This window comes from Gorilla gorilla, chromosome 5, assembly GCF_029281585.2.
Source record: "Gorilla gorilla gorilla isolate KB3781 chromosome 5, NHGRI_mGorGor1-v2.1_pri, whole genome shotgun sequence".
In the NCBI taxonomy this organism is placed as follows: domain Eukaryota; kingdom Metazoa; phylum Chordata; class Mammalia; order Primates; family Hominidae; genus Gorilla; species Gorilla gorilla.
In genome coordinates this window covers 56,876,932-56,892,881 of record NC_073229.2, presented here as the reverse complement: position 1 = coordinate 56,892,881, position 15,950 = coordinate 56,876,932, and the positions used below count along the sequence as shown (strand labels likewise).

Here is a 15,950-nt window from a genome sequence, read left to right as displayed (position 1 = left end):
GAGTGTAAGCTCTAAGAAAACAGGTTTTTGTTTGTTTTTTCCTTTCATCCCAGCATCCCCAGTGCCTGTGACTTTAGACAGAGCAGGCCCTAGGTAAACGTTTGTTAAATGAATAGATGACTCTGTTCTAATTTGTCTAATTTCTCGAGTCACCCTCAGCCAGATCCAACAAATATTTGAGTCTTAATTATGTAAGTGACACTTAGCTAGATGCTTACAGCTTTAAGAACGTATAAAACAGCCCCTAACCTGAACTGTGTCCTTTTGGGAGGGTACTGATTGGGAGAGGGCACAAGGAAACTCCCAGAGTACAGAAATGTTCTTTCTCTCCATCTGGGTGGTAGTTACACAGGTGCATACATAAGAGCAAATCTACTGAGCCATATTCTTAAGATATGTGTATTTTATGTTGCACCCCAATAAAAGTTTTTGTTGTTGGTTTTTTTAAGGTTCTGACGTATCTAGACACAAAACGAGATAATTTCCCAACGTGGCAAGACCAATGATGGAGCTGCACAGCCTGCTTTGTGAGCAGTGAGAAAGTCACCCTCCAGGTACTAAGATTGGCATACCCTTTCCTTGATAAGAGAAAAAGGGTAGGATGTAGCCTGTTATTCTCCTGACGCTGGAATGTCCTAGAGATCACGGGCCTCTCCTATCCCCTGGAACCATCTTCTCACTGTGGCGCTGTTCATTGGGGCCCAGCAACAGAGATCCCGAATACAGGACGCTGGATCAGTGGGGGCTTAAGCCCTCAAGTGAGATGCAGCAAGGCAGAGCGGCCTTTGGGAGAGGGGCAATGGGGCAGCCCTGTGCTTTAGACTTGGCTTGAGGAGGTGACACTGTGTCCACGTGCCTGTGAAGAGAGGACGGCTGAGTATACACGCGACCCGCCAGACTTCACAAACGGAGGAGACGCGGGTCACACCAGTGCGCATGCTCAGCAGGGGCTTCTGCCACGCAGGCGCACGGCGGCCGGCGCGGGCCGAGCGGAGGCAACTGCTGTACGGCCTGCGGGCGCGCGCTCCCTTATCGGCCAACGGACGCGAGGCGCGCGCCATGGAACAGCGGTTAGCGGAGTTTCGGGCGGCGCGGAAACGGGCGGGTCTGGCGGCCCAACCCCCTGCTGCCAGTCAGGGCGCACAAACCCCAGGAGAGAAGGCGGAAGCAGCAGCGACTCTAAAGGCAGCCCCAGGCTGGCTAAAGCGGTTCCTGGTATGGAAACCTAGGCCCGCGAGTGCCCGGGCCCAGCCCGGCCTAGTTCAGGTGAGACGACGGAAACTTCGGCCCTAGGACCTGGCCTCGGAGCCACAGTCGAGGGCGCGGCCCTAGCTGCCGGGGGTGTGGCCCTAGCTGCCGGAGGCGGGGCTACTGGCCCCTCCCTCCTGATCGAGGGCCGGACCGCTCATCTCCGGCCACACGTGTCAGCACTGTTACCAGTTTTGACATTTTCTTTCCAGCCCGCGACCCACGCAGCTCCTGATTCCAGCGAGAGTCGAGGGTCCTGGGAGAAAGCACCTCTGCTCTTAAATTATTCACTCCGAATTGAGTTATCGTGACGCCCTGTGGCATTGGGAAACCTCTCCACAACCAAGTTGAGCCACAGCCCTCTGCTAATGGAGGGTAAAAGGTCTAATTGGATACCGATCACAAGTAGCAGTAATTAAAACTTCATTTGATTCGCACCTGGGGCACATGCAGCTAGTAGCCCAGATAGCCTGTGACTTAGAAATGCGTTTGAATACAGAATTTACCAAAGTGTGGTAGCTGTAACTGCCGGTAGTGGCAGAAGCTTATTCAAGTTCCATAGTGAATGTTCAAGACACAAACAAAAAAAAGTGATTTAGTATGATAACGTTTTCACATTTAATTGTTTTGGCAATCTCTTGTTTTGCAGATGAATTTAATTTGCATCCTTTTGTGTTTTCATTTAGTTTTAACTCAGTAAAATGGTAAGGTGGCTTGCAGTGAGGTTGAAATGTCTATGTGGAAATACAGGACAAAACATATCAAGGGATAAGTGCTTTGTAACAATTTGTGCCCAGTGCTTTGTTCCTCATAAGTGCAATAAGAACTAAAAAAATTCCTTTTAAAATGAAAATATGCTGGAAGAAAAGTGTACCTTGCTCACCTTAAAATTATTTCCTGTAAGTTCATCTATTATTGCACAACATTTGATTTGAGGGAATTTTTAAAAATTACTGAACCTATTACTCAATTTTGATTTGATATTCTCAGTGATATACAGGATTCCAACTGACTTGCAGAAAGGTGAAAAGAGCGCAGCAGAGTTCAGACAATCCATTTCCTTGTGTGCAGTTTGTGTTAATTGTCTTTGGATAATTTTATTGTTGACTAGAACTTTCTAAGTACAACACTTGCTTAAGATTTTAGAAACCATTTCCCGTATTCTTTTTCTCTCTGCAGTTAAAAAACAATGTCTAACCCATGCAATGAACTTTTGACTGTATGTCTCATTTCCAAAGGAATGAGATCATTGAGTTGGACCCAGAGAAACTGAATTCAGAGAAAAACTTCCATTATTGAGAACCCAAACGCTGATGGCCAGACAAAAGGATGAGAGGAAATGCTGGACCTCCAGTTTCTTGTTAATTGCTCTGTTTTTCCATAAGGGACTCTGCCTTAAGCTCATTTTCATTGACTTATCATTTCTGGGTTTGCTCTGGTGTGAAAATTCTCATTTAATTTTTTTTCTTCAGATTCTGCCTCTAGTTTAGAAAAGAAAAAGTCTAATTTACAATTCATGTCAGACAATTTTGATGGCACACTGTGGCCTGTCAGAGATTTCTTTAGCATTCTATTTTTTTAAAATTATTTTCAATTTTTGTTTTTTTAATTGAAACAGCTTTATTGAAATAAGGTTTACATACTACAGAATTTATCTCTTTTAACATACAGTTCGAAGATTTTTAGTAAATTTATTGAGTCATGCAACCATCACTGCAACTTTAGAACGTCTCTATCACTCCAAGAAGACCCCTCTTGCACATTAGCAGTTACTACCCATTTCCAACCCCAGCCCTGCACAAATGTCAGTCTACTTTCTATCTATACATTTGTCTTTTCCGGATGTTTCATGTAAATGGAATTATACAGTATGGTAAACACGTTTTTTGTCTATTAATTTTTATATTCAACTAGGTTCAACATGTAGCCGTAGCCAAATATTTTAAATTTTCCTTCTGGAAGTTTGAAAATATTTATCTTTTTTGATACTTACTTCTCCTTCTGCTTTCTCTTTTTCATACTGAAACAGTCTTTTAAATGATTGCATTCATTGATTAATTCCTTATTTTTCCCTTCTAGCAGAAGACCTTCCTTTTCACTCTCAAGACAGCATCCTTGGATATTAATTACCTTTTGTTCATTATCCCCTTTCTTATGAGCACCATCTAGTTGTTGAAGCAACAGATTTTCATGTTGTAGTTGAGATATTCTCTCCTCTACGTAGTCCCACTTTCCAAAGGATTTACTTGGCTTAGGTCCTTTTGTACACTTTATAAAACCAAAACCTTTTCTCTGAGAGAATTTCTTGTGTCATGGAGTTTACTTTTTAGGGTATTGAATTCGAGCTTCGGAAAGTTGCTCAGTTAAAAACTCATTATCTTTTGGTTCAGAAATATCAGAACTCATTTTCTTTCTTGTAAAGAAACGTCTTGTGCTCTCTGTAAAGCAAGTTCTAGGTCTCTTTTTGTTTTCACACTTTGATCACACTCATTTATAGCAGCAGCCAGTCTAGCATGGAATGACTCAACTTCAGCTTCCAGTCTTTCCTTGTTTTGATTTTCCTTCTCCAGTTTAGACTTGAGCATTGTATTCTCAGTTTTGAGGTCGTTAAGCTGTTGACCATACTGGGATACTGTTTTTGTTAATGTTTTTCCATTCAGTTTTATAGTCTCTTGAAGGTCATCATTCATTTCTTTAACAATTTCAATGTCCTTTTTCCCTTTCGAGGTTCCTATTTTTTATTGTGTATACTTACATACACAATAAAGGCAATATCTCTCTTCAACAAGCAATTTTCATGCATCAGATCTTTTTTTTCTTAAAGTATTTCTTCAAGCCTTCAATTCTATTTCTAGTGATCCGATAGTCAGTTTAAGCTGTTCTTTTACTTCAACTTCTTTCCTATGTTGCTCCACTTTCCTTTCTAACTCTTCCCTAATTTTTTCATATAACATATTAGCATTTCTTCTCACTTCTTCTGAGGTGCAAAATGTTGAGTTCATGTTTCCATTCTACTTTTTGATATTGAACTGTGACTTCATTTCTTGTGTTTTGGATAGCTCCTTCAGTACACTAAACTCAGTTTTCATATTTCTTATTGTCTAGTGTAAGTTGTTCACAGATAATTTTTTTTAAGGTCCAGTGACTTTTCACATGAAAGAAATGCATTCTGGATTTCCATTAGGATACGAGAATCATTACAATCCATTCCATATTGCTTAATGAGCATCATAAACTTCTTACAATGAGGGTAAGGTTCCTCATGATCCTCTGAAGCTGTTTCAGATGGCCGAGTTAAGTCATCAGGTTCATCTCTAAATGAGTTTGCTTTTTGACCTTTTTCTTTTCATTTGACATTTTCTTTGCAGGCCTAGCATACTCTTTGTTCTCCTTCCTAGGAAATCGCTGATGGTAAGTTTTTCCACTCTTTCTTTGTTGAATTAATTTATCATCATCGTCAGCAGATGTACTATCATATAGGTTTTTTTGATACTTTTTTTTTTTTAACTTTCGTGCTTCTTTCTAGCTTCTTCAACCTGTGGCTGTTTATTTTCACTTTCAAGCTTTTCTTGTTCTTCCTCTGATGTCACTTGTACTTCTTGTTCTGCTTTGGATGTTTGTTCGTTCTTCCTTTCTATTGCTTTCTTCACAACAGAATCTTTCATTTCCGTGGTAGGCTTTAGGGAAGGATGTTTTTCAGGAGGCCCTTCTCCCTTACCATTTACTATATATTTTTTCCTTTTTTATATGAAGGTCCAAGTAAAGACTTTGAAACACTCTCAGGGATACACTGCTTGGTAGTAAAAGTCAAGTCTTCATCATCTGGTTTAGGCCATGAATCAACACACAGTTTTTTTTAAAATACTGAATGCAGATGCTTCAGAACTCCCAGAATCTTTTGCACTTGCTCCTCCTGTTTTCAAACTTGCATTCTTCTTGGATGCTTCTTCTGGGTTGTCATTTTGAAGACCATTTTCAAGTATCTTTTTTTTTTAATGTTGCAAAATTTGTTGTGAGTGCTTGTCAGACCACCAGAAATAGCATAATCTGCAGTCTGTTCATACATACTCTTGAGTAAAGACAATATTTTGTTGAAGAAGAATGCTAACTATACCTGACAAGCCATAATGTACAACAGGCATGAGAGCTGTTCTTTTCAACCTATCAACAGCATGTACATTTGCTTGTTTCTTCACTAAAATTCCACCTTTTGCTGTGTTTTGCAAACTATAGCAAGTAAAAGTGGTGTGTTTGCATCCTTGTTCAGCACTTCAGTATTCACATGGTGTGAAGGCAGTTTTTCTGCCAGTAGTGTATTCTCATTATACACAGCATAGTGTAGTGCATTGTTGCTATAGACATCCATAAGATCTGGGTTGGTGCCACATTCTAGCAGAATGATGACACAAATCTCTTCTTGGCAATGTACAGCCTTCATCAAAGGCATCCTGTTTCATTTGTCACCAGTGTCAGTCTGGCACTTTCAGTTCACCTGGAGAGTGACCACTTCCACATGGCCATTGGCACAGGCCAAATGTAAAGCAGTCGTGTTCATCCACAGATGAAGGAATACAGAAACTCCAGGATATTTGCACAATGGAATACTCTTCAGCCATCAAACTTTAGGACATCACCCCACTTCCAGCAATGTGGAGAGAGACCTGTTCATCCACAGATGAAGGGATACAGAAACTGTAGTATTCATTCACAATGGAATACCCTTCAGCTGTGCACATATACTGAAATCGTATCACCTGGAGCCACATAGTTGAACCTGTTCATCCCTTGATGAAGGGATGGCAAAACTGAAATATATATCCAGAATGGAATACCCTTCCATGACAGAAATGGATGAAATCCTGTCATTTGTAGTCATGTGGAGAAACCTGTTCATCCGCAGATGAAGGGATAAAGAAACTGTAGTATATATACACAAATGGAATACTCTTCATCCAGAAAAATGTAATGAAATTATATCATTTGCAGCCACACTGTTGAACCTAGAGGACATCATGGTAAATGACCTGTCCTGTCCACCCACAGCTGAAGGGATAAAGAAACCACCATACAGATACACTATGGAATATGCTTCAGCCATAAAGCTTTGGGAAATCCTGTCATCCACAGCCATGTGGAGAAACCCAAGAAACCCAGAGGATATTAGGTCCAAGGAAATGAGCCTGGTAGAGGAAGTCCCACACCTTTTAATCTCAGGCATGGAGATTCCAAAAACTTTATCTCCTGTCCATCTACAGATGAAGGGATCAAGAAACTGTAATGTATATGCACAAAGATTACTCTTTGGCCATCAAAATAACTAAACCATGTCATTTGGAGCAACAAAGCCACTGCGGCCTCCATTTGGGCCAAGCTCTGACCGCAATGATGCCTCTGCCCCGACCCGGGCCTCGCTCTGACTGACAGTGCCGCTGCATCTTTTCAGCAGTCATTGATGAGGAAGTATCTACATCCTCCTTCCCACTACCAGATTTTGCTTGGAGAAAAGCAGTTTCCCGAAATAATTCTGTGACAAGCTTCTTCCACATTAGGACAAAAATGCTGGTAACTTTTAAAAATTCCTACAGAAACCTCCTGCTTCCCTCTCCAGCCATATCCCAGGCAAGCCCCCAGCACACCACCCTGCCCCAGAACCCATTTCCCATACCCATCCACCACTCCTGACCTCCAGGCCTTGGCTCAGGCTGGCCTTCTGCTCAAAGGCTCTCCTTTGGAGTCGCCTGGCTAAGCACAGCTTTGCCTCACCCCCGCAAAATCTAGTAGTCATCTTGAATTTCTCCCTTTCCCTCACTATCATTCATTCATTCAACAAAAATCTTGTCATGTGCCCACTGTGTTCCAGCTTTTGTTCTAAATCCTGGGAGACAGTGTAATTAAGACACACAAGTCCTACTCTTGTACAACTTGCATTTGAGCTTGGGGCAGCAGGGAAAGGAGGACAATAAACAAAACCAGATAAATGCTATGAAAGAAAAAAGATAAAACCAGTAGATTGTGATAGTGAATTAGGCGTGAGGGGAGCAGAGTACTATTTTAAATCAGCTGAGCAGGGAGAACTCACTAAGGAGGAGACATTTAACAAGAAGGAACCACCCTGGCAAAAACGGGAACTAAGCCAAGGGCACATATGGTGACATTTTTGCTGTTTGTAGTAGGAGGGGTCAACCAAGTGATATGAGGGGAAGGGAGCATTCCTCTCAGAGGGAACCACAAGTGCAGAGGCCCTAAGGTAAGAAGCAGCTTGATATTTGAGGAATGGCGGTGCCTTCCTTGGACCATGCCTGTGTGTGATGTAACAGTCACAAACACTTCTTCACCCAGGTTTTACAGCAGAAGGGAACTGGTACTCAGACAAGTTCCAAATGAGGCAGAAGAATGTCCGTATCTCTCCTCTTGTTTGTTCCCTTCGTCAGTTTGTTTACCCCCCCACCCCCCACACCCATCTACCTCTAGCTCCCTAACCTTTCTCCTGCCACCCCCCATAAAGGCCCCTAATTAAATAAAATATATTTTGGAGGAGACCATCCTAGGATCCCAGACTGACCTCATCTCTGCCTATCACTAGTTTTATGGCTTTAGGGAAATTACTTAACCTCTCAGTGTTTTCTTATCAGTAAGTTGGGAATAATAATGCCTGCTTCCTGGATTACAAGAGTTCATACATTGGAAGGCTCTCAGTAAATGGTGACATAGGAACATTCTTCTTTTTATACTCCCTAAATGATAAATTTAGTTTATTGTGAATCTCAACATGTATATTCAGAATGTATTTTGTGTCCATCAGTCCACTATTTCCATCTGACTGCTGTCACCACCCTAGTCAATGTCTGGCTCTCTCTTGCTAGGCCTCCTCCCCAACCTTTTTAGCACCAGGGATTTCATGCTTTTGGTTAGTTCCGTGCTTAGACCTTCAGCTGTTTCTCATTTCCAGAATCTTCACTGCAACCTGCCTGGCCCTACTTTATCTGGCTCCCACCCTCATGCCCTCCCTCCTTAGCCCTGTCATCTCATGCTACTCTCCCCTTTGCCCAGAACACTGCCCAGCTGCATTCTTCTTGGGCCAGAACGCATACTGTGCATGCATGTCAAATCTGAAACAGACATTTCTTTCTTTAATGAGTATCAGGGGTCAGGGATGTGGCTGATAATATAAGGGCCTCTCCAATCAGACTTTCTAATCTAACTGAAAAGATAATAATTACAATGTTGATGCTAAAAAAGAAGGTTCTGACAAAATAGAACTTCTGAAACATCATAAATCAGATGCCCAGTATTTGTGATCCCCTTTTAAATATTCACGTGAAGAAGAATAGGGGATGTAACTGAAGAGATGAACTGAAAGTTCTGCTATGAATTGAGAACCTAAGTATGGGATGCCATGTTTGGATCTGGAGACACGTGGCTTCCTGGTACTTAAACAATCTGGCATCATACATGACATGACCTATAGTAAAAGAGAGACACTGTAGTGCTGAATAGTTTGGTGCTTAATGAACGGGAGAGCTAGCTGGTTCTGGGGGAGGCAGAGGGGGCACCCTCCCTGATGCCCAGGGAGGTCAGGGCTGACAGTTCATGAACTGTGCTTGCCTGGAAGGAAGGCAAAGAGTTAAGGAAGACAGAGGAAGTGGACGGAATTCTAGGCTTGAGATGAGGACTGAGAATATCTTTGGGTAATAAGACCAGTTAAGCTGGAGAAGAAGGGTCATTTATGGAACAAAAGATTGTGGATCGTGTTGTCATGGAATTTCCTAGACCACTGTGACCCATTGGTGGATGGTGAAATTAATATAGAAGATCTTGTTCCCTATTAAAAATGTTTTTAAAGTAGAATAGGAAATACAAGAGAATGTCTCAGGGAGGGTAAGTGTTGACTTGTGAAACTTTGTTGCATATATGTATTCTGGATTACAGTCTAAAATGTATTCCTTATTGTAGGTCATGTTCAAAAGAGTTCCGAAAACAGTGGACTGGACACAGAGCTGTCTAAATACCTGTGTCTGCCATTAGTATCTGGCACAGGGGCCTGTCTACTGGCATTTCAATCTGTTGAACAAATTGAGGGTCTTGGGTTCCAGCCCAAGGAGTTTGGATTTTATCCTGTAGGCAGTGAAAGTTTTTGAAGGTTTGTGAACAGGAGGGTAATGGGTCTTTAAGAAAATTCATTTAGCAGTTGTACATAGGATGGCTTGGGGAGGGAAGAGATAGGAGGCAGGGAGTCTAGTTAGGAGACATTGGCTGGGCCTTGGGTGAGTGACAATGACCTGTGTAGGTTAATCACGGGATGGGAAGGTAAGGGGGCCCAGTAATGGCTGTAACAGTGGTTTTTGTTTGTTTTTGAGACAGTGTCTTGGTCTGTTGCCCAAGCTAGAGTGTGGTGGTGCAATCTCAGCTCACTGCAGCCTCCGCCTCCCAGGTTTGAGCGATTCTCATGCCTCGGCCTCCTGAGTAGCTGGGATTACAGTCGTGTGCCACCATGCTGGCTAATTTTTGTATTTTTAGTAGAGATGAGGTTTCACCATGTTGGCCAGGCTGGTCTCAAACTCCTGAGCTCAAGTGATCTGCCTGCCTCAGCCTCCCAAAGTGCTGGGATTACAGGTGTGCACCTGGCTGATTTTTTTTTTTAAACGTAAAAAGGATTTTTGTTTCCTGTCTCTATTTTAGAATCATGTCACTCGTAATATTTTAGGTCATCAAATCCAATCAACAAAGGTATATTGACTCTGACTGTATTTGAAGCATTTGTCATGACTGTTGCATTATCAGTTATTCAGGAGTTTCTGTATGGGGCACAAATTAGCTCTTCTTAGCAGCAGACTAATCTGAAGAAATGACTCCCACGAATAAGAATCTGTCTGAATACGTAGGGCTTTTATTAGGTCACATCTCACTAAGTGCTGATCAGTTTTGATTCAGTTGGAGTAGAGCACATAGGTTCTTTGGAGATGATTGTTTTAGAGAGTTGCATGAAAGAATAGAAATCAGTGAGCCAGCAGCCTTCTCAGAGCAATGAAAACTGCCTTTTCAGATTAGTTTTGATCATCTCAGCTCCATTACCCTTTATTCTTTCTTTTGTTTGTTTGTGTATCCTAGGAAGCGGCTCAGCCCCAGGGCAGCACATCAGAGCCACCATGGAACACAGCCATTCCTCTACCATCGTGCTGGGACCAGTCTTTCCTGACCAATATCACCTTCTTGAAGGTTCTTCTCTGGTTGGTCCTGCTGGGACTGTTTGTGGAACTGGAATTTGGCCTGGCATATTTTGTCCTGTCCTTGTTCTATTGGATGTACGTCGGGACACGAGGCCCTGAAGAGAAGAAAGAGGGAGAGAAGAGCGCCTACTCTGTGTTCAATCCAGGCTGTGAAGCCATCCAGGGCACCCTGACTGCAGAGCAGTTGGAGCGCGAGTTACAGTTGAGACCCCTGGCAGGGAGATAGGACCCAGCTGTGCTGTCATGCAGCTAACCTCTGATGTGGTCTTCCTCTCCATTGGCTATGGATTTGATTTCAGGTGTATAGGACTAAGGGCAGCTTGCGGGTTAGCTCTGTGACTGCATAGTTTTTCTACCTTCTTTCCCTGATCTTTTGCTGCCATTTGATCTTTGATAGTTTTGGTGAACTCTCTAAAATACATTCACTGTGGGTCCGATGCAATTTATAAAAATTATGTACTCAAGAAGGGAGACCTGTTTGTTTCATTTCTCATCTGTTTGGGAGATGATTTTAGAGCACTAGAAAGGCACTGGGGAGATTCTCAGCTTAAAACATCCAGCAGTTTGAAGTATGATTAGGTACATCAGGGCTGCATTGTCAATGTTCTCTTTAAGTCTTTTAACATTTATAGCAATTTTTTTTTTCCCGGAGAGTTTAGGTTGCAAGTTTTGGGTTTCTTGTTTGTTTTTGTTTTGCTTCCTGCTTTAATTCTTTAATTTTCAGTCATTACTGGTATTGAAAAATAAAATATCTTTAAAACATCTCCTCTTCAGAAATAGGTCCCTCTTTATTGCCCATCACCATCTTCCACTTTCCTATTATTTTGCCACTACTCAGTAAAGGAAGGTAGGAAGAGACAAACGCCTAAGTGCAGGTGTGGGGAGGGATTTCACAAGTGGTTATTAATGGCCAGTTCAGCAAGAAGTGTTGAGTGTGTACAAAGGGGAGGGCTGGAAGTGTTAACTCCAGACCCGTTGGCTGCTTGAGTTGTTTCTTATATTCTAAAGCAGCAGTCCCTAACCTTTTTGGCACCAGGGACCAGTTTTGTGGGAGACAGTTTTTCCATGGACGGGGTGGTGGTGGAGGTGGTTTCAGGATGAAACTTCCACCTCAGATCATCAGGCATTAGAGTCTCATAAGGAGCACGCAACCTAGATCCCTCGCATGCGCAGTTCACAATACGGTTCTAAGGGCTTTAGAGTAAGCAGCTTTTTCACCTATGGGCCTCTGGTGAGAAATTCTGTAAATTGTGATAATCAGGCTGGATTTTAATGCTGCTTTTCCAGTACAATGTTAGAGTTTGGGTTCATTAAAATTAGGCAAACTCCCATTGGGTTAGGGCTTCTCTCATTCCATTTTGTGGCTAACCTTACTGTGTTTCAGCCCTTGCTGAAAATTCTTCTGATATGTGTTGCTCTTCCTCACAGCCCTTTGGCCATTGGGAGTTTGGCTGTCCCTCAGAACCATCCGGTCAAGCAGATGGTCTGTTCTATCTCACAGAAAAGTCTTTTCTTCCATGAGTTCTGTCTGAACTGAACATGTAAAAAGTATGGGAAACAGATGAATCCCTATTAAACATGAAGTTTTGATTGTATTTAAGATACAATTTTGTTGACTGATTTATTTTCTTAAGGCTTTCTTAATTTTCTTGATACTTTCCTTGGGCTTTTCTGTTTCATAAAAGCCCCATACAAGGGAGTAATTCCCTAATCTTAAGTTTTACTGCAGTGCTCAGGGCAGTAAGCATTGCTGTAGGAAAGAACTAATTTGTATTTTAAAAACATATAATTCAGACTTTCCCCTAAAACAAAATGCCTGTAACTCTGAATTAGGTTTGATCCAATTCGTAATCCCAGTGGGGTAAAGATTTAAGCACGCATGAGACTTGACCTATGGGTGGACCTCAGTAGTGATTTTTGAAATGCAGCTGTTTTTGAGGTGGAGTCTAGATTGCCTCAAACCCATCTTGCATGAGATTTTCTGTGAACAATTTGTCACTTCTAACCTCTTACCAAAGGTGCATGTAATGATGGCGTTAACTTCTAGGAAAAATAGGGTGTGAATCAATTAATGGCCTGGCAGGGAGAAGAAGAAAGAACAATAAGTATTTGGTGCTTTGATCAGACCATTAGGTTTTAGGTGCAGCCTTGATTTTCCGAATTTAGGCCTACTGATCTCAGAATTTCCACTCACAGCCTGACCATTAACCCAGCATGCAGCTTCCATTAAAGGATTCTTCTGTCATCAGGGAACTTGAAATCCCAGAGGTAGATGCAGTCACTGTGATAGCTTTATACACGAGTGAAGTCGTTTCTGTCCAAGTATAACAAGTAACTTGGTTTTTGCTTTTATTCACATTATCCCACCTTGCCTATTGATAGGGACTGTTAAACAAGACTCTACATCTAAAGTTGGAAGGGACCCCAAAATACCATCAAGTGTGTTCCCCACCCCCAACCTTGGGCAGGGCCATCATTTATTCCCAACTAAAGACAATTTGTTTCTAGTGAACCCCTAAAGAAGATTCCAGGTACTTCCTAGGAAGTTCTTTATGTTTACTGAAAGAACTTTTGCCACCCCCATCCCCGCCATCTGGGGTTATTTTGTCTCCTAATCTCAGTGGATGTGGAGTCCCTGGAGGCCTATGTGAGCATCCTTCACACTGGTAGACCTTTACTCCGTTCTCTTTTCTCTCTGCTCTTTAGGCCAAGTCATTGAGCTATACCTCTGGGACTCAATCACTTTCATGCTAGCCCTGACCTATTCTAAATGTTTCAGGTTTGGGTGGGGGTGAGTGGCCCTGTGGATGGGTATAATGATCTTTCTCAAAAGCTTTGGAGCTTTGCCAGTGATGACTTAGGCATGTGTATTTTGTGCTATTAGAGTTATGCTTTGAGTATAGGCTGTCTTTCACATTTGCCTTTTGACTGATCTGTGCGTCAATCAAAAAGCTCTGTGCTGCAAAATCTTAGAAAGTTACACAATTGAAAGAACCAGTGACCCTCAGTTGGGCAGAAGACATCAAAATTCGAGCTGTGTGTTTTTAGTTCCTGCCACTCATACCAGCAAATATTTGTAGATGCCCTGGATTTGGCGCTACTGGGGACACACACATATGAGCTCCTGCATAGGATGAGCGTCCCTAAGAGCCCGGGGATGCAGGGGTGGGGTTGGGATGTCATGAAGCATGTTGCCGCCAGGCGGTGGCATAGAGCTGCCACTATACCTCACGGGTCCCTTCACATCACACTTGAAAATTTACGTAATGTGGAAAACCCTCTGGGATGTTTATCTCAACCGCTTGTGCTGCTTTTTCAGTTGTTTTTTTCAGTTTAAAATTCACAGAGGAAAGGGCCCATCAGAGGTCCTGGGAAAGGCATAGAAAGCTACCAGAAGTGATTTATATATGTATTTTAAAATAAAACAGCAGCCCCTCTCTAGACTTAGCAGGCAGTGTTACAGTTGCTTGCACATAGCTAAGCTTTGCGGGAAGGGGAGGTGGAATGACTAAGAATTTACATAGTTGGCAGAGAAAACCAACTTCCTAAGCCAAAGAAAGTAACTTTTGAACCATATGCTTTGGTTTCTATCACACATACTTTTATTTCACAACTTTGGAGCACTAGGCTACATAAAGACTTGGATCCCATTCTCAAAAATCTGAGAGAAGACAAGATGAGTGCACACAAACTGTATTGTAAAGTACAGGACATAATGTGAATGTTTATAAAGGTGTAAGGGGTGTGTGTGTGTGTTCAAGGGAGAGATCACTTGCAGTCCTAAATTCTATACTATATAGGATTTTCACTTCTATGTGAAAAATACTCTTTCCTTAACAAGTCATGGATGAACGTTTTGAAAAGTATGGTCTATAGACCACCCACCTGCATAGGAATCTCCTGTAGTAATGTTAAAATGCAGATTCCAGGGCCCCCACTGACTCAGAATGTCTGAGGGTAGAATCCTGAGAATCTGCATTTTAACAGCCTCCCAGGTGTGATCTCTGGCACAATAAAGATTAAGAGCCGCTGACGTAAACAATAAATGTTAAAATAGGAAGAAAATTTAGTGATGATTAGATCCAAGCAAAGAAAATTGGTGTGCATTTTTAAAGGGAGCAATGAGGCTTGCTATTTTTCAAACTGTTCATTTGGAACACCAAAGCGAGAGAAGAAGAAACATAGCTTTAAAACAATGAGGAACTAACTCCAAAGACTACGTGGAAATTAAGTCCTTTATTTTTGAGGTTTTCTCTAAATGATTACAACAAGAAGTACATGCTCATTTTAGAACATTTTGGAAATACAGGAAGGAATAAAATATTGTTGTACTTCTATGCGTATATTTTAGAAGCCAAGAGGCACATGGGGTGTATAGTGAGAACATCTCCCTCCACCCTGCCATGTTTGTTCTTTCTCAAGCCTGCAAATGACACCATTCTAAACACGCTATTCTTTCCCTTGCTTTCTTTTTCTCTCTTAGGAGTTTGAGTTTTATTTATGTGCATTTGAAGTTTTTATGTAAGGGAGTGATATGATCCAATTTACTTTTTTTTTTTTTTTTTTTTTTTGAGAGAGTCTCACTCTGTCACCCAGGCTGGAGTGCAGTAGCACAATCTGCCTCCCAGGTTCAAGCAATTCTCCTGCCTCAGCTTCCCAAGTAGCTGGGACTACAGGCATGTGCCACAACACCCAGCTAATTTTTGTATTTTTAGTAGAGATGGGGTTTCACTATATGCTGGCCTGCCTGGTCTCAAACTCCTGGCTTCAGGTGATCTGCCCACCTCGGCTTCTCAAAGTGTTGGGATTACAGGCATAAGCCACTGCAGCCGGCCCCCAATTTTCATTTCTAAAAGATCATCCACGCTATGGTGGGGAGTAGATTATCTATGTCATTCGTTCATCCATCCATCTATCCATTTACAGAGCATCTAAACTTTGCCAGTCCTGGTGCTGGGCGTAGCTCATACAGACATAAGGCAGACAAGGTTCCTTTTCTCAAGGAGCTCACAGCAAATGGGGGAGGTAGCCAATAACCAGACAGTTACAGTGCAGTGTGGTAAGCCACACTGAGTATGTCGTCTGAACGAGGACAGCATCAAAAGAGGATCTTAAATCACAGGTCAGGAAAGGCTTCCTGGAGGCAGTGACACTGTGCTGAGTTTAAAGGAGGACTAGGTACTCCCCCAAAAAAGAAGGTGGGGGCAAAAAGTAGCATTTTGGTCAGAGAAAACCACCTGGGAGAAAGGTGATAATCATGAAGGAGAATAACAAGCTTGGATGCATTCTGAAGACTTGGATGTTAAGGAACAAATAAAAGGAATTGATGAGAGGCAATTCCAGAAAGGAATATTGAGTGCCTCTTGCTTTTTGAGCAAACAATATTTCTTAATAATTACATCAGCACAAATAGAGCTGCTTCCTCCTTTTTCACAGCTACAGAGTGTACCATTGTATGGATAGATTATAACTCAA

The 15,950-nt window shown here is 42.1% G+C and overlaps 1 protein-coding gene across 2 annotated transcripts; it reads left to right on the top strand.

Annotated features, from left to right (window-relative positions):
- The first annotated feature begins 935 nt into the window (after nucleotides 1–935).
- On the top strand, nucleotides 936–12,082 carry SAYSD1 (SAYSVFN motif domain containing 1). 2 transcript variants are annotated; one of them, XM_004043957.4, is made up of 2 exons: nucleotides 936–1,266; nucleotides 10,357–12,082. In XM_004043957.4, exons 1-2 carry the CDS (start codon nucleotides 937–939, stop codon nucleotides 10,699–10,701), a joined length of 675 nt encoding a protein of 224 aa, XP_004044005.2. In that variant the 5' UTR covers nucleotide 936; the 3' UTR covers nucleotides 10,702–12,082. The 2 variants fall into 2 exon arrangements, with proteins under 2 accessions (XP_004044005.2, XP_055246304.1); XM_055390329.1 differs by lacking the exon at nucleotides 936–1,266 and adding an exon at nucleotides 2,431–6,810.
- The last annotated feature ends 3,868 nt before the right edge of the window (nucleotides 12,083–15,950 follow it).

Coding starts and splice junctions, on each gene's coding strand:
- SAYSD1 (XM_004043957.4), top strand. CDS start 937: ATGCTCAGCAGGGGCTTCTGCCACGCAGGCGCACGGCGGCCGGCGCGG. Junction 1,267..10,356: donor CCCAGCCCGGCCTAGTTCAG/GTGAGACGACGG, acceptor TGTGTATCCTAG/GAAGCGGCTCAGCCCCAGGG.